We start from the raw sequence: 15,809 nt of genomic DNA on the forward strand, positions 1-15,809 counted from the left end.
TGTTTTTAGGTTTTGAACTCCAGGAGGGTCCACTTCCTGGAGACTTTATCTGCGGACAGGAAAGTCCACTCCCCTGTGTTAGAGTCAGCCGCAGAGGTGTGGTCAACACACACACACACACACACACCCTCTGCTTAATGATCCCTTACGCAATACTACTCCACCCAGCCCCCACCCATCACTAACCCAAACCACACCACAACACAAGGGGCTCCACCAGAACCCTCCCCCATTCCTCAACACTTTCAGCCTCATGTGAACAGAAATTGCTCAAAGTTTTTCCAATCAGAAATTTGCTTCCGATCCGTCGGACCTTCTGTCGTTTCTGAATGTCATCCTTATTGCTCTCGGTGGCCAGAAGATAACAGTTTGACAAAAATTCATGTAGTCAAATTCTAAGTTTGGATGCAACTATTTTAAGTCCATCTGCAGCTACAGTGGAATAACAGAGTTCATGAATGAATAACTCTGGTACTGTTGGCATGAACTTGGTATTTCATTGCTAGAAATTAGAGGATTTTGTGATAAAACGCCATGTTCTGAGTGTCTAGATATTAGGGTTACATTAACCCTACTAATAACAGGTTTCTTTAGGACACAAGTTACATAAAGTGGTGTGATATTTATCATTAAACTCCATAAAATAACTGGATTTACTAAGAAATTTGAATTTTTTGATATTGAAGTGGAGTGGAGAAAATATTAAAAGTAACAATCATGACAAAAATCAGTTTTTGAGGGTTTTCAGACAAAAAAAAAAAAAAAATGAGACAATAAAAGTACAGGATGGGCTAGATCTCAGTCCAAGCTTGTTTTGCACCAACATTACTAGAAGACATTGTAATCTCAAGGAGGAGCAGATTTACGACCTTCGTTTCGAACAGATCCTTGTCTATGATTAAGGGAAACTGTCATAAATGCTGAGAACCCTGACCTATGGTGCAGCTGATCCAGGTGTGACATTGCTTTATGTTGGTTTCATCAAAATTATAGTGGTCAGTAACTGGTAACACATAAGAAAGCAACACCAGCACAAAATAATGTGGAAGTAGAAAAAATGTACATCTTTCAGACTAATACATACAAACTATCCAGAAATATCAAAATGCAAACTGTTGCAAATTTAATCCCCCTTTATTGCTTCATTGCATGTTTTTTTAAAAAAATCAAACAGCTGCTAAAACAAATCCTTTAAAAACTCAGCTTCGTATCAGATGGAACATGCTGAAGGCATTTAAATGCATGCAATTTTCTGCATGTAGCAAATGTGCAGCACAAGGTCTCTATGTGTCAGCTTGAGTCTGGTCATTTAATACATTCAGGATTTTTCAGCTCGGGCTAAACGGAGACAAACCATGACATTTACAGAAGCAGTGCAACCAAACAGGAAATGATGCGTCACTGAAACTTTTTGTAAGTTGTTTATTTTATGATGGTAGAGTTAGTTAAAGCTCAGTCACCTTCAAATTTGCGATTTTTGCACAAAGCTGCTAGATTTATACACATAATTTCAAGAGTCATCCTGCAAATCATCACAACGGCAAGACAGAGAGACAAAAACCTTAGAGATGTAATTATTACCTCATATCAGCCTGGGAAGGCCCATAGCCACGTCCAAACTACTTGAAGTCCAAGAAAACATGTAAACATCAATCCCAACACATATACAGATTGTGCAACACAAAAAGCTCCATCCCAGACTCACATGAAAATTCAAGGTTACATCAGCCTAATTAGACAAAGACACGCTAGTGGTAGGGTGATGGTTACCACTATTGAGGCAGCATGAGCCTCTCCAAACACAAATGTACTCTAGAGTCAAACAATCATCCCAGACAAAGCAGCACATCTGCATCAGAATTTCCCAGGAAATAAAAGAACTGTCTTTCCATAATGCTGGACAAAAACTGGAAGAAGCTTCAATAACATAAAAGCTGAGCAACTTTTTAACAATAGGAACTTTTAAAGCTGTCTGAAACGTGCACACGCTTCAACTAAGATATATAATGTCATTTTTAATCTGTGTCTTTGGCTCAGTATTTTTTATACTGTTTATGACCTCAACTATGTTGTTAATGTTTGTTGTTTACTGAAAAAATGTGCATTTTGATCTTCCAACATGTTCTTCCCTCCCTGCCAGGTGGTTAGTGTTTGTTCTTAATCACTCACCTGGTTAAAAAAAAAAGGTTAAATAAAAAGGAAAACAATGACTGCTGTAGTCAAAGTTCAGACTTTCTTAAACTAATGAGTTATTGACAGGTTCACTGCCTCAACATTCAGGCCTTATTCTGATTAACAAAAGTAACAAAGCGTTACTTATTACCAGGTCACTCTGACAAGGTTTTCCAAAGATTATTGCGATATTTTCAACAAATATAATAGTAACAGTCACATGCCAATGAAAGTATGCAAACTCAAAGTTTGATTAAAAAATATTAATCATTTAGATTAGACAGAGAGAACAGGCAAAAGTAAAAGGTGGTGCAAACCAAAAATGTTGGCAGGATTTTTCAATGATATTCAAGGGGAACATCTCTTTAATGATTATTGTCCAACGGGAAATCAAGCTCATTTTAATTGATCAGGCAGTAAACTGATTTATGATATTATATGTTGTGCATTATACAACAGTAAGCATCTCTGGTGGATTCTCTTTTAAAAAACAAAGCATCTTCATCTTGCAACATGGAGGACAAAATGGACAGCAGCCTGCTCTTATCTGACTGTCCACACCCTCTCCACCTCCACCCTATCTCCTCTCTCCATCTGAAACCTATCCCCGTCTGTCTCCTGCTGCTCTTTTCCACTTCCTCCAACATATTCTGCGCTCATCCAGCCTTTCTCTGGACGGCGGGGCTGAGGTAATGGCTGCTGTTGCGTGCCTGCAACTGACAAACATCGCCTTATCATTAATCCTCACGCCCTGCATCATATATGCTCTGATAATAACAGGTTATGGTCCTAAAACCTATCAACTTCAAAATGCGGTTAGAAACGTTAATGTGCAGCAACTTGCCTGCGCCAGCTAAAAGACGTTCTCATGCAGGGTGATGTACAGACAGTACTTACGATTAGATTTAATTAGCACATGAGGGTGCAAGATGTTAACAGGCGAGCAGATAGAATGACAACAAGAAGGGGGAATTTTAAGATGGTGTAAGAAATAAAATGTTTCTGAGCTCTCCAGACAACTCAGTGGGACAACTCTCCACTGAGTTGTCCCAAAGTTGTTCCTTTGGGACAACTCAAATGTCTTTTAAAAGTGACCTATTACGCTTCCTTCAACAGGGAGGGTAGGTCTCGGGGCTACACAAAACATTATTGGTTATATTGTTTTGAGCAAAATCAATCTTAGCTGATGAGATTTTAGTCTGATCAGTTCTGCCGATTCTGAGCTCCTTTCAGATCGAGGTGTTTTGGGGCCTCTTGTCACTTTAAATCCAAAGGAGCTGCAGCTGGCCACGCCCTCCAACTCAACGTTTACACTCGCATGTAAAAATGGATGCAAACAGATGCGCAATTATGCAACCATACAAGTTTGAAAAGGAGAAGTAGAGCCTCCTGCACAACGAAGAAGAATGCAGAAAGTAGTTTCTGGATGGTAAGTCAACAACAAAACACTTGTCTGTTTCAGCAGCCATTGTACAGCGCATAGAGCAGTAAAACTAGCTGATTAAACACGCTGGAGTTCAGCTTGGGTTGCTAAGTAACGGGTTGGGCTTTGCTGATAATTTGTGAAGTATTTTTCCTTATGTTTTTGAAATGGTTCATTTTCCAGACACCAAAAAAAAACTTCTTTGCAAAAAATGTTTAAGTGTTTTTTTAAGAACTTGTGCTGGTTTTAGAAGCAGTAGAATCCAAATAGAAGTACAAATTAAAATGCAAAATCAAATAGTTTGTTTTATGTTTTCTATGTTCTGATCGAGGCTGAATGTTCCAGGTGGTTAAAACTCAAGTTAAAGGGGGGAAAACAAGTTACCATGGTGTTTTTAAACTTGTTGTGACTTAATGAGTTCATGAAAGTATTTGGGTCAATTTCTTTAGAGGTTTTCTGGGGTTTTTAGTGGGACTTTACAGAACATCTTTACCTGGTTTGACTCTCTGAGGGCAGAAAGCAGTTTGAAACTCAACATACTCTGTAGAGCTCTTACCACAGTTTACAGTGGTGAACTCTATCAAGTGTTAAAAAAAACTGACTCAAATTTTAAACTTTGCAAACAAATGATGTGGTTAGGGTGTGTTTCTTTCACACATGGCCCCTGGCCAAAGCCAAAATGTTTTTAAATTGTAATGATCTTGTAAAGGCTGTCCACACTTTTATAACTTTGAGACTGGGCTTAACACAATATCCTTTATTTTGGCATAAATTAGTCTCTACTAAGTCACCTCCAAACCGTACAGAATGCTACTAACAAACTCTAAGAAGCACAATCAGTTTAGCATTGATTTTAAACTTTAGACTCTGGAATAAACTTCCGCTAGAAATAAGACTGACCTCTGACCTAGGACTCTTCAAGACTCTGACATTTTTTTATTATTCGACTGTCACTTCTGTTTTATTTTACTGTACTTATTGTAAAGCTGTGTTTCAATTGGTGTTTATTGTAAAGAGTAATACAAATAAAAGCATTATTATTATTATGATTATTATTATTATTATTATTATTATTATTATTATTATTATTATTATTATTATTATTATTATTATTATGATTATTATGCATAAAATAGCAGCCCCTCTATGACTTAGTTGCGATTCAGTATTTGCAGATATTTCTGTGGAAGGTAACTCCAGATAATAAATTTGCCTGTTCACAGATTTTCTTTCCATTGAGCATATCTAAAATATTAAAAAGGAAAAAACTTCCTTCACTGCTATGAATACTTAATGTCTACTCTATTGATTTTTTGAGTTCATTTTTATTTTCTCTAATTTTTTTAAATTAATAGTAAAAAATAAGGAATTGTAACCCACATAATATCAGATAATTAGTGGGTCCAGGTCTGTATTGTGGTCACTGAGTTTAATTAATTACACAGATTGTAACACATTAAACATTCTATTTAATCACAATTTGTTTTTTTACATGCAAAAGTTCTTAGCAGAACCTTTTTATTACGTTTCTGGTGTGCCTATAAATCTGATGCACAAGAGACATTCTCTTGGCTCACTGGAGATTAACTTTGTTTCAAAAAACGATTTGAAGGGATGTTGGAAAGACTATCATTGTGTTGAAGTTGTGCTGAAAGGACTTATCCAATCAGCAACATTATCCATCCATCCTTCATCCTACACACTTATCCCTAGTCGGGTAGGAGGAGTGCTGGAGCCCATCTCCAGCGGCAGGGTACATCCTGGACAGGTTGACAGTTCAGCAAAGTTATTCAAGCCTAAAATAGCATCTCAATGCTAAACATGATGCAGCAGCACAGGCGTCCCCAATGCTGAAAACGATCAGGGGTTCCTGAAACACGGGAAAGCTGAATGGGCGTAATAGGACTTTGCAGCAATGTGATAGAGTAATAACCTAAATAACATGTTAAAAGCAATAAATATCTTTGTTGTTGAGCTCATTTGTCTATTTATTCAATAATTTAGCAGCAAAATGGGTTTTTAAATTGAAACCGTTGCTCATTCTGTCAAAAAATGAATTACAGACTCAGCAATTAACTCGATTTAGAATCTTAATGCCATCCCACCACTAATAATTATCACACCAAACGTATGCCCTACCGTCATCTTGATAATGACACCCTTCGATGTGGAAGTATGTAGTGCAGCAAGAAGACTCAAAAGAAGCAGAAATAAGAGTAAAACTCTAAAAGCTTCAAAGGATCAGAATAAAGGAGAATCTGGTCTATGATGAGGATTCACTATGTTGAATTTATGAGTAAATGGTCAGAAATCAACTGAGAAAAAATGGGGTACTGTTTCTCTGAACCTTCTGGTTTCGTATAAAAGCCACTCATGGAATAAACTTTCTGAATTTCTGAATGTTTTGCTAATTTAAATTTAGGCAAAAAGTAAACCTAACTGCTTTCACTCAGAGTTTTGTAGATCTGATAGATCTTTACGCTTTCTATTTGGACTTTTTATTTTTTGACTGATTTCTAAAGTCAGGAACTTCCAAAGATATATATATATATAAAAAATAAAAAAAATCACAAAATATTGCTAAACTGAGAGCAATAAACCAGAATCTTATCTTAAATCCTGTGAGGCCTCAACGGGTTCCAACGTGTCAGAACTTGCAGCCACACCCGCTGACGCCTACCTACACCCAACTGATTCTCCTCCATCACTTCTTCTATCCACCAATCATCTCCACCCAAAACACCACCTCTCCTTCCTCCCTCCTCCTCTTCCTCACCGTGCACTCCATCTCCTCTGGCTCTGGTTTGATCTGTACTGAGGGCATGTCTCTCCGGCCTTGGGCCTCCTTCTCCTCTTCCGTTTCCTCCTGCTTCACCCTGACGGTGAGCTTCCCCACCTCCTTCGGCTTCTCCTCTTCCTTGTGCGGCGGCCGAGGCCCAGTCGCCAGCTCCTCCTCCTCCTCCTGCTCTCGTCGGGCGGCGGGGGGCGGAGGTGAGGACGGTGGCTGCCGGGTCACGGCGCTCTGCTTGGCCGGGCTCCTCTGCTTCTTTCGGGCACCGGCGGCACTCTTCCTCTGCTTTGGAGTCGACTGGCACTGAGGAAGAGGAGGAGAGGCAGACAATTAGTTAGACAGAGGAAGGTACAAATCATGCAGAAGATACAGAGGACAGGAAGGTGGAGAGAGGGGAGGAGGCGATAAGGAGGAGGGGGAGGGGGGAGGGGTCAGAAGAAGGTAAAGAAAAAAGTTTGAAACCAGAGAAAGGGGGTGAAAAATGGGAGAAAACCAAGAAAAAGGGAAAAGGTAGAAAGGAATCTGTAAGCTGGAGTTTAAAGGCAAAAGAGTTGATAACAAGCTTTACCTCTTCTCTAAAAATCAGCCAGAAGAGGGCTCACACACACTCACAGTTTTTAAAAAAAGAGGGGAAATTTAAAGCTAGAGTAAAAGAAGAGAGCAGAGAAGAAGAGGCAGAGAAACAAAGGCCTAAATCCTGAGGCTGACACTGAGGGAATGAGAACGAAAGAGAAATAACAGGCAGAGCAGGGAGGAGTAGCCGTGAACTGACCCCTCCCTCCCTTTCAGTGGCAGGCAGGCAGACACACCCTTTTCTGGAAGCCGAGCTGCAACACACACACACACATACACACACATTCAGAGAGCGACTGGGGAGTGCCAAGGCAGAGGGACGCAAGCACACACACACATTCAGGAGGAGAAGCAACACACTCCATCTCCTCTAGCTTACTCTGCTGTCCATTTCCTCTTCCTTTATAGGTTAAACTATCAGACAATCATCAGCTCTCCCAGAAATTATCAGGGAACAGAAACTTTTGACGAGTAAAACCCAAAAAGATCAACTTCAAGGGTTTTGAGATGAATATGTCTACAGGTTTAGGAAATAGTTGGAGTTTAAACAGCTTGCTTTTACTTCTACTTCAATAAAGTAAAGTTTCCACTTTTATTCTGTATTTCTCAACTATATCACATGAGTACAGGACAAGATGCAGATAGTTGAAGTTTCTCCTGAACAGGCTGGGAAAATCGCAGCACGGAAAGGAGAAAAGGAAAGAACAAAAAAAACAAGAACAACCTTTTAAAGTCAGAAGACAATTTATGCCAAAAAAAACCAACTGTGATCTGAAAGAGTATTCATACCCTTTAAACTTTTCCTCTTACATCTAAAATCTTGTTGAAAGAAAGTCATAGGAAGGCCTGTTTGCCACAAGCTTTAGAGGAGAAACAGCAAACTTGTTAAAGGAGGACTTTTGATCAGATGAGAACAGAATGAAGCTTTTTTGGGGGGTCTACAAAATGCTGGCAAACGAACACTTCATCTGCTTTAATCTAAGTCCAGTTCATTTGTCTAGAAAGTCCGATTCGTTTGGGGAGTTGTGAATTTGTAATTGAACTCTGATGGGGACCAAAAAAGCGAAAGGAAGTCTTGATTCAGTTAAAGTGAACTCTGGTACGGTTTGAATTAAAATGTGAACTCCAAGTGGACTGGAGAGCGCTCCAAAAGCAGGAAATGGACTAAAGCACAGGGCGTTCTGGGTAAATAAAACCAAATCAAACACACAAACTTGGCACTAACAGAAGAAATGGCTCATGGTGTTAAATTATAACCAATAAATTCTGACGCTGCTCCATTTTTCTTTACATTTCGTGAAGGAGGAAGTGTTTATGTCGTGATTCTTGGTACAGAGAGGAACAGGTTTCTCAAAGGGTTTGGTTCGTTTGACACAGTGTGCTGTGAAAGTGAACAACAGCAGCTGAAAATATAACAAATGGTGCAATTTTGGTTCCCAATCGAACACTGAACATCATCACAGAGAAACACAATGTCGGCAGCATCATGCTATGGGGATGCTTTAGAGGGGCTGCAAAATACTCGAAACCTTAAACATACAGCTGGAGATCTAAAGTGATGTCTCAACAGCAGAAGGAGATGCTAGAAATTATTGACTGAGGTGGGAAAAATACAAAAGCACACCACACTTTTCAGAATTGTAATCATTTAAAAAATATAAACTAAATCAATCTTTTCCTTCCACTTCACAAATACACACAATTTTGTGCTGATTAATCAATTAAAAGGTCCAAGCAGTGTGAATACTAAAAGTACTGTAACAACATCCATTAGAATTGCTCACAGCTTTAATCAGTATTGTAAAAACATTGAGCCATTTTAGTTGGTGCTGCAGGTCACGACCCCTGCTTGGACTTTTAAAACATCCTGACTTGTCTACTTTCTGTTTCCCTTCCCTATAATTTCAGCTGATGCTGGTGTGAATACAGGCCTGGTTTCTGAGTATTAAATGAATAATCTAATGTTGTAAGGTCAGCATGTAAACACACATACGCTTTATACAAAAAACATTGCGTTGGTGCAGTCAGACCATCCGTACTATAAAGCATCTTTTGATTAAGCACAAGCAAGGCTAGGCTGGTTGCATCTAAAGCAAAAATGTTGATTCTGAGTGATTTGTAAAAGCCTCCTAACTGTATAAATAGATGCTTATTTGCAAACTAACTTTTCTGGTTGACCAGTTTGCTGTGTTTTTTCTTGTTCCTGTGAGCCTGAACCATGGTGCTGAGTTTATGCTGGTATGCTACCCAGCCCCAGCAGATTCTACAGTGAGGTGGGGCCTTAAGTTAATCAGGTTGGGTGTGGCTGTAAGCACCGCCCCTATCACACTCATGCAGAGGACACACACACACACACACCCACACACACAAGTACCCCTCCCCAGGTCCATTGTGACCAGACAGAGCCCCCTCTGTGTCTCTAAACAAAGGTAAATGCAGCTTGATGCTTCCCCTTCCCCCCCCAAACCAACAACACAACCCACAAATGGATAATGTCTGATATTTCACTGGACTCCCATAGATGAAAGCATGTTTTTGGTGTGAAAAACAAATAACTTCTGGGGCAAAATGTGTTGGCCTTTTGTCCTAGAATTAAACGTGACACAGAAAAAGTTATTTCTAAGAAAGTAAAGCAAGCTTCTACAGCAACACAACAACCATGATGTGCATATCACTGCACCACAATGACATGACTTCATCTATACTGGTATGTGTTTCAGTTCTGCTTTCAGGAAGTTTGAACATAAAGGCAAAAAAGGCTTTGATTATTTGTGATCAGATTTTTTTACCCTTTATAATTTGTTTGGAGCGTTTGAACCAATATTTTCTCAAAAATGACAAGATTTCCATTGTAATTTTTTAGTGACTGGTGACATCTCATCCACCATTCATCATGCCCCAGTATGTCCAGTCCTACCTGTGGCAGATGACAAGATAAAGCTCTAGCTAGATAATCAAACTAGACTCTATGAGATAAGATCATCAGCAGGTTGAAAAGTAAACTGTCTACTCCATTAAAACTACAGTATGTGAACTTTTTCCAGGCTAAACTGGATTTTTTTAAGCAGAAAATGTGTTTTAAAAAACTCTTCAATGTACTTTAAGTAAAGCAACACAAGTTACCTGTAAAGGCTCAGTATTTAGGTAAATTTTGTTTAAAGAAAGGATAAAACTTGTATCAGAAATTTGACAATATCTACTTTAAATGTTAAAATCTCATTATATTACCCTCATTTTATCCCAGAGAACTTATAGACTGTAGAATCCAGCAGGATTGTTTCTTCAGATGTAACTACATCTGAAGAAACAGATGTACTAAGAGTATTTGTCTCATGCTAATGCCTCCTGTCTGACTAATGTTAAACTGCTAACTGCTGCTTAAACGATCTGTGAAACAAGAGTCATTGTCTTTCAAACTAATGCTAAGGCTATGTGTTTAATGCCATCCCTTAAAATAATCTGCCTGGCATCAAAATTGGAAGAAAATATTGTAACTTGTCAAGTTTATTTTTGGATTTAAAAGGTTAGATTAGACATATACAAGTCATTACTGGTTATATCGCTTGCTGTGAAAGCTGTGTTGGTGAATATTAATCTACGAGAGGCCATTGCTATATTCGGTGCTGTTTTGTTATATTTCATTTCAATATGATTAAAAACATAATCTGTAAAAAATTAAATAATGAAGTAACTAATTTTACAAAACATCAAAAAGCACATGAAGTAGTGGAAGAGTAGAATGTGTGTATTTTGATTTTCATCACACTGTCATTTTGCTTTCTTAACAAGCAAATCTTTTTATTATTCCCCCCCCCCCCTCCCCTCCACCCACCCTCACACACACACACACACACACACACCCACATGTCCACGCACACACACAACTGAGCCTGCTTTGGCAAATAAAATTTAAAGACAGACAGGAGACTTGGATTGAGGTTTATCTGCAGTCATTTACAAGACACTGAGGGCAACACACAAGTGTCACTATTCATGTGTAATGAAAACAGTTTAGGGCTGATCAGGGCAACCCATGCACAATAAAAAGGATCAATTGAAAAGAAACAAGAGCACCTCTCAATATTAGTCATTTCAAAAAATATTTTGGATTTAAAATCTGCATAGTGTAAACATAACAGGATCAAATCTGATTAGCCAATAATTCTTGAGTGTTTAACTTAAGTCTGTCTGGCTTTCTAGATGGATGGGGTTAAGTGTTAAATGTGAACATTAAAAGACGAGATTTCAAGTCAGCTGGACGGCGTTTCAGCTTGTAGATCACACGCATGTTCTCACTGCAAACAGATCGAAGCAAACACTGGGAATCTTCAGCAAATCCAACTTGATCCACATCTGCCCTCCGACAAGGCAGTAGAGGGGTTGGAGCGCACCGAGGGGGGGCAAGAGCTGTGTGTGTGTGAGTGTGAAGAGCAGCACTAACAAGTAGCGATAGTGAGAGTCTGTAGTAAGCCTATGCGCATGTTGTGTGTATAAATGAGGACTGACAAGATGCTTGTGTGTGAAACCCCCACCCAGGAGAAGGGGGTCCCACTGTGGAGTTCCAGGAATAAAAAAGGGTGGGGTGGGTGTGACCCTGTCAGCCTCTGATCCCACCACAGGAAGTTGGGATGGGGGTAGCTGGGATGAGGAGGATTGTAAGAGAAAAACAGAGAAGGCTGCAGATTTTCTTCACTTCTTCATCTGCCACTTCTTGGCTAAAAAGGTTTTTGCCCACTTACAACTATCTTCTCACTGCATGAAAAAAGGGATTTCCAACAGCTATTGACCCCTAGAGCTGCCATACGCTTAGAGATTGAGGGCTATCGGCAAGAGTTTTTAGTCAGAATGGGAAATTGTAGGGAACTGCAAAGAATTGTCAAAAATTGTGTGTGTCTGTGTTGCCCTATCAGCCCTGTCTCCTTGGGCTTATAGGTGAGGCTTTCATATTTAAAAGAAGTTTCTGGGAGCCAGGCAAATGGAAATTATCTCTTGAGTACCGGCCTTTCTGACTCCCGTTTCTGTTGTAGTTCACCCATTTTACCTTCTGTGCACCACCCAGGTCTGTTAACCAGTTCCAGGGCCCGACCGAAACCCCTCAGTGTTATTACCATGAGAAATAATGAGATTTGTTTAAGTATAAAACAGGCATTAATGCCAAAAATGTTCTGATGTTACAAGTCATACAAATACAGAGTGACATTCACCAGCTCTTGGCCACACTTATCTCACCTTAGGGATGTAACCAAGTGTACATTGCTAAGTACAATTTTCAGGGTAAATCTGATCATGCATTGTCAACATTGCATGTCTGTCAAGCTCATCCAAGATTGTGTGGCCAGAGTCACCACTGTACACATTTCCAAGAGAAGTGTTTCTGCCGACATGAAAACACTGCGCTTTACATAACGCTCATCAATTATGTCATCATTTGACAAAGTTCCAATCATTTGCACATGTAAAATATGGGGTTTTATAGTACCATAGGTACATGCTCATGGCATGCTAAATTGTTGACTCTTTCTGTTTGCTGCAGCGAGGTGTACTTGGATTAAGCCGGTATCCATTATGTTCATTAAGCCTGGAATACAGCAGCCTTTCTTCTGCTGGAGCTGCTGCCTTGTGGCTGGATCAGACAGAACACAGTGGGCTGTGAGTTAGTGTAGCTAGACAAAAATACATTTCCCATCATTCTTGTCACAACAAACAGGGGGTGTTGCGCATCATGGCGGTACATATGTGTTTCTGTGTGTGATGATCCTTCATCACACACAGCCTGTCGCTAACTTGGGACACAAAAGCTATAAATGGCTGGACAAAGTGAGAGTCTATCTATTAAAGTAACTGAAGATGAATACATAAACTAAAACAGGAGTATAGACATTCTTTTCATAAGTGTCTTTGTGGACCTACTGCTTTATTATTAAATCGATTATAATTTCAGATTTTTGTACAATTGTTTTCCAGTTTGACTGTGAGCTATTATTGTTACTGGTTAGTTACAAGTACAGAAAAGTAAATGTTAGGGAAGCACAAATTTGAAAATTTGTGCCAATATTGATATATAGTATTAATACTTCTGTATTAACCAATATTTTGCCAAGATACTTATAAAATATTCCATAGGCCTGTTTTTAATTTATATTGTCATATTCAGTCAACTTAACAGATCGACTCTCACTTTGCCCAGGACTTTATAGCTTTTTGTCCATGTGATGACGGGATTTGGCTCCGACGTCATACACAGAAACACATCTGCCAGCCATGTACACTCCGGTCTGTTGTGAGCAGAATGGTAGTAAATTTATTTTCCAGTTTGTCCATAAAGTTACCTTTACGCTGAGCACAGCAGTCCACTGTGCTCTCTCTATCTGCTCCACGTTCACAAGTACAGATGGAGCCACCAGTTTGCTGCTGTTCGCTCTGGACGGCAGAACGAACACTAGGCAGTAGCTCAAGGAGGAAAAAGTTGTCGTAGTCTTTGTATCGCACATTTTTTAATCGTTCATTTTAATAATCCCTATTGATAAATTAAATCCCTATCTACACTACAGGAGAGACGTCGGAGCTTTCCTGAACGCAGCACAATGTTGGACATGTTTGGACAAAAAAAACCCGCAAATGGTCAAGAAGTGTACAAGCATTTATGTCTTATTTTGTGAAAAAATTAAATTAAATTAAATTTTAAAAAATTGTCTAATTTATGTTCCTCATATATGAACATATTGCATTTAAGCAATATCATATGAATATATTTTAATACAGCAATGACTGTATAAAAAAGGGCAAAAAGTATATATGTATTGTTTATATAGATTTTAATACAGCATTAAAAATATTGATTGGGGCGGGGTTTATATATAAAGACGTGTGCTGTCCAATTGGGACACGTCAACCAACCAATCACATGTCAGTGATGAATTGTGACGTTATTTGTTTTTAACCCAAGTTCAGCGGCTGCACAGTTCCACCCCAGTGCATACTAATTGCTGCTAGCTAGTCTGAAGGAGCTACTTAACATTTGCCAAAAAGAAAAGAAATTGTCTGGATGATCCCAAAGAACTTTGAGAAAAATATTTTTAGGTTAACAATATCAAAAGCAGATTTCTTTTGGAAGTGTGTGTCCCGTCACATCTGGCATAAAATTAGCAATGCATTTCAGAAAAGGGTTACAACAAACATGGTGAAGGTAGTCCAGCTGCTTTGCTTCATAAATGTCTGATTACCCAAAGAGAAGTTGGAATATACGTCAGAACAATGATCCAAAGCACACCAGCAGATTAGGTATTGAAATGGCCTACTCAAAGTCTAGACTTATACCCAGTTGATAAACTGGTCATTCCTGCTTCCACAAACATTTTATGACAGTCGTTTCCACAAAATGTGGCAGAGCCAGTTATTTAGGGGGGCAATTACTTTTTCACAGGTTGGTGTGAATAAACATATCCGTTAATAACCAACATCATCCTTTAAGAACCAGTTTTTGTTTTATTTAGATTATGTGTTTTTTGTTTGATGATCTGAAAGATAATCTGAAACATTTAAGTGGTACAGAAAAGCAAACACAGAACATTGCTAAAATTCAAACTCTTACCAAGTTTTAGTCTAGTTTCTAGTGCAATTATCTTAGAACAGTTTAAATAAGACAAAGCTAACCTACAAGAAAATTTTAAGCAAGATATTGGAGTTTAATCTAAATCAACAATTTCTTAATATTGATCAAAAAAGAACTGGCAGATTATTTCACTTGAAAAAATACATTTCCCATGCTAAGAATTTTAAGGAATTGTCAACTTAAGGTCTTTCATCTTGCTCAAAATTTATTTGTAAGTTAGTTTTGTCTTATTTCAAATGTATTAAGATATTTGCACTAGAAACTAAACCAAACATTTGGTTAAATTGTGCATTTTCAAGGAAGAAATAAATTAAAGAGCAAGTAAAGATTTAAATGAATTAGTAATTTAGTTCACAACATTCTCACTCAACAAATATTTGGTATTATTCCCACAAGTGTATGGGTATAGTTTTTTATGCCACCTATTGCGACATATAAACAATCCAGGTTCATTTTGCTTGTAGTAAAACTGTTTCCAATGGGTTAAATTGTTGAATATGGCCCCAGAGTTTTAGATTACAGTATCTAAAAACATCAAAAACAAGTCAAAGATGGTTAAAAACAAAAACATGTTCATTCAGTATTAAACATTTGCAGATGTCAACCAGATCCTGCATCTTAGATATGTCAAGAAACAAGCCTAATCCAGAGAGGCTCCTCAACCCGGACTTAAAGAGTCCTGACAACATCCTGGTGCCAGACACCACAGGACTTCCCCCGAGGTTCCAACTCCATGCCCCAATGGATCAGGGCTGATTTGGCAGCACAACGGGGGCACATATGTTAAAGACAATGCATGTTGACTCTGATCTTTGCAGCCTCAAGCAAATGCTGCTTTCTCATTCAGTTTTATGAATGGAGACTGATGAAAGACAGGCAAAAGCCAAAAACAAAATCACCACTCAAAGCTTCGGGGATTGAATTTTGTCAAAAAGTGGGAAATATAAATAGTGTAAAACCCTCCTGGTTTGATAATATAACACTACAACTCACACAGACAGGTTGTTATTAACCAGTACCAGTCTGTCAGAACTTTGGTCTGTGGCTAGCTAGCTACTACTTGCTCAACGGTAACATTAAGTAAGAACAGATAAAACCAACAGGCGGCCATTTTTTCTTTCATTTGCTATTGAGAAACATTAGAGAATCCATATGTAATGAGACTCAAGTCTCAGACCTCAAGTACAAGTCAAGTCTGGAGTCTTTAGAGTGTAAGGCAACTACAAGGTATTTGTGAC

The 15,809-nt window shown here is 38.7% G+C and overlaps 1 protein-coding gene across 1 annotated transcript in view; it reads right to left on the bottom strand.

The window, feature by feature from the left end:
• klf8 (Kruppel-like factor 8) overlaps positions 1-15,809 on the bottom strand; it is a 70,538-nt gene that overhangs the window by 28,035 nt on the left and 26,694 nt on the right. The window contains exon 2 of the mRNA XM_044141651.1: positions 6,372-6,689. Coding sequence (XP_043997586.1) covers positions 6,372-6,689 — 318 coding nt within the window. The remainder of the gene's footprint in view (positions 1-6,371; positions 6,690-15,809) is intronic.

The sequence above is a fragment of the Gambusia affinis genome, linkage group LG15 (assembly GCF_019740435.1).
Source record: "Gambusia affinis linkage group LG15, SWU_Gaff_1.0, whole genome shotgun sequence".
In the NCBI taxonomy this organism is placed as follows: Eukaryota; Metazoa; Chordata; class Actinopteri; order Cyprinodontiformes; family Poeciliidae; genus Gambusia; species Gambusia affinis.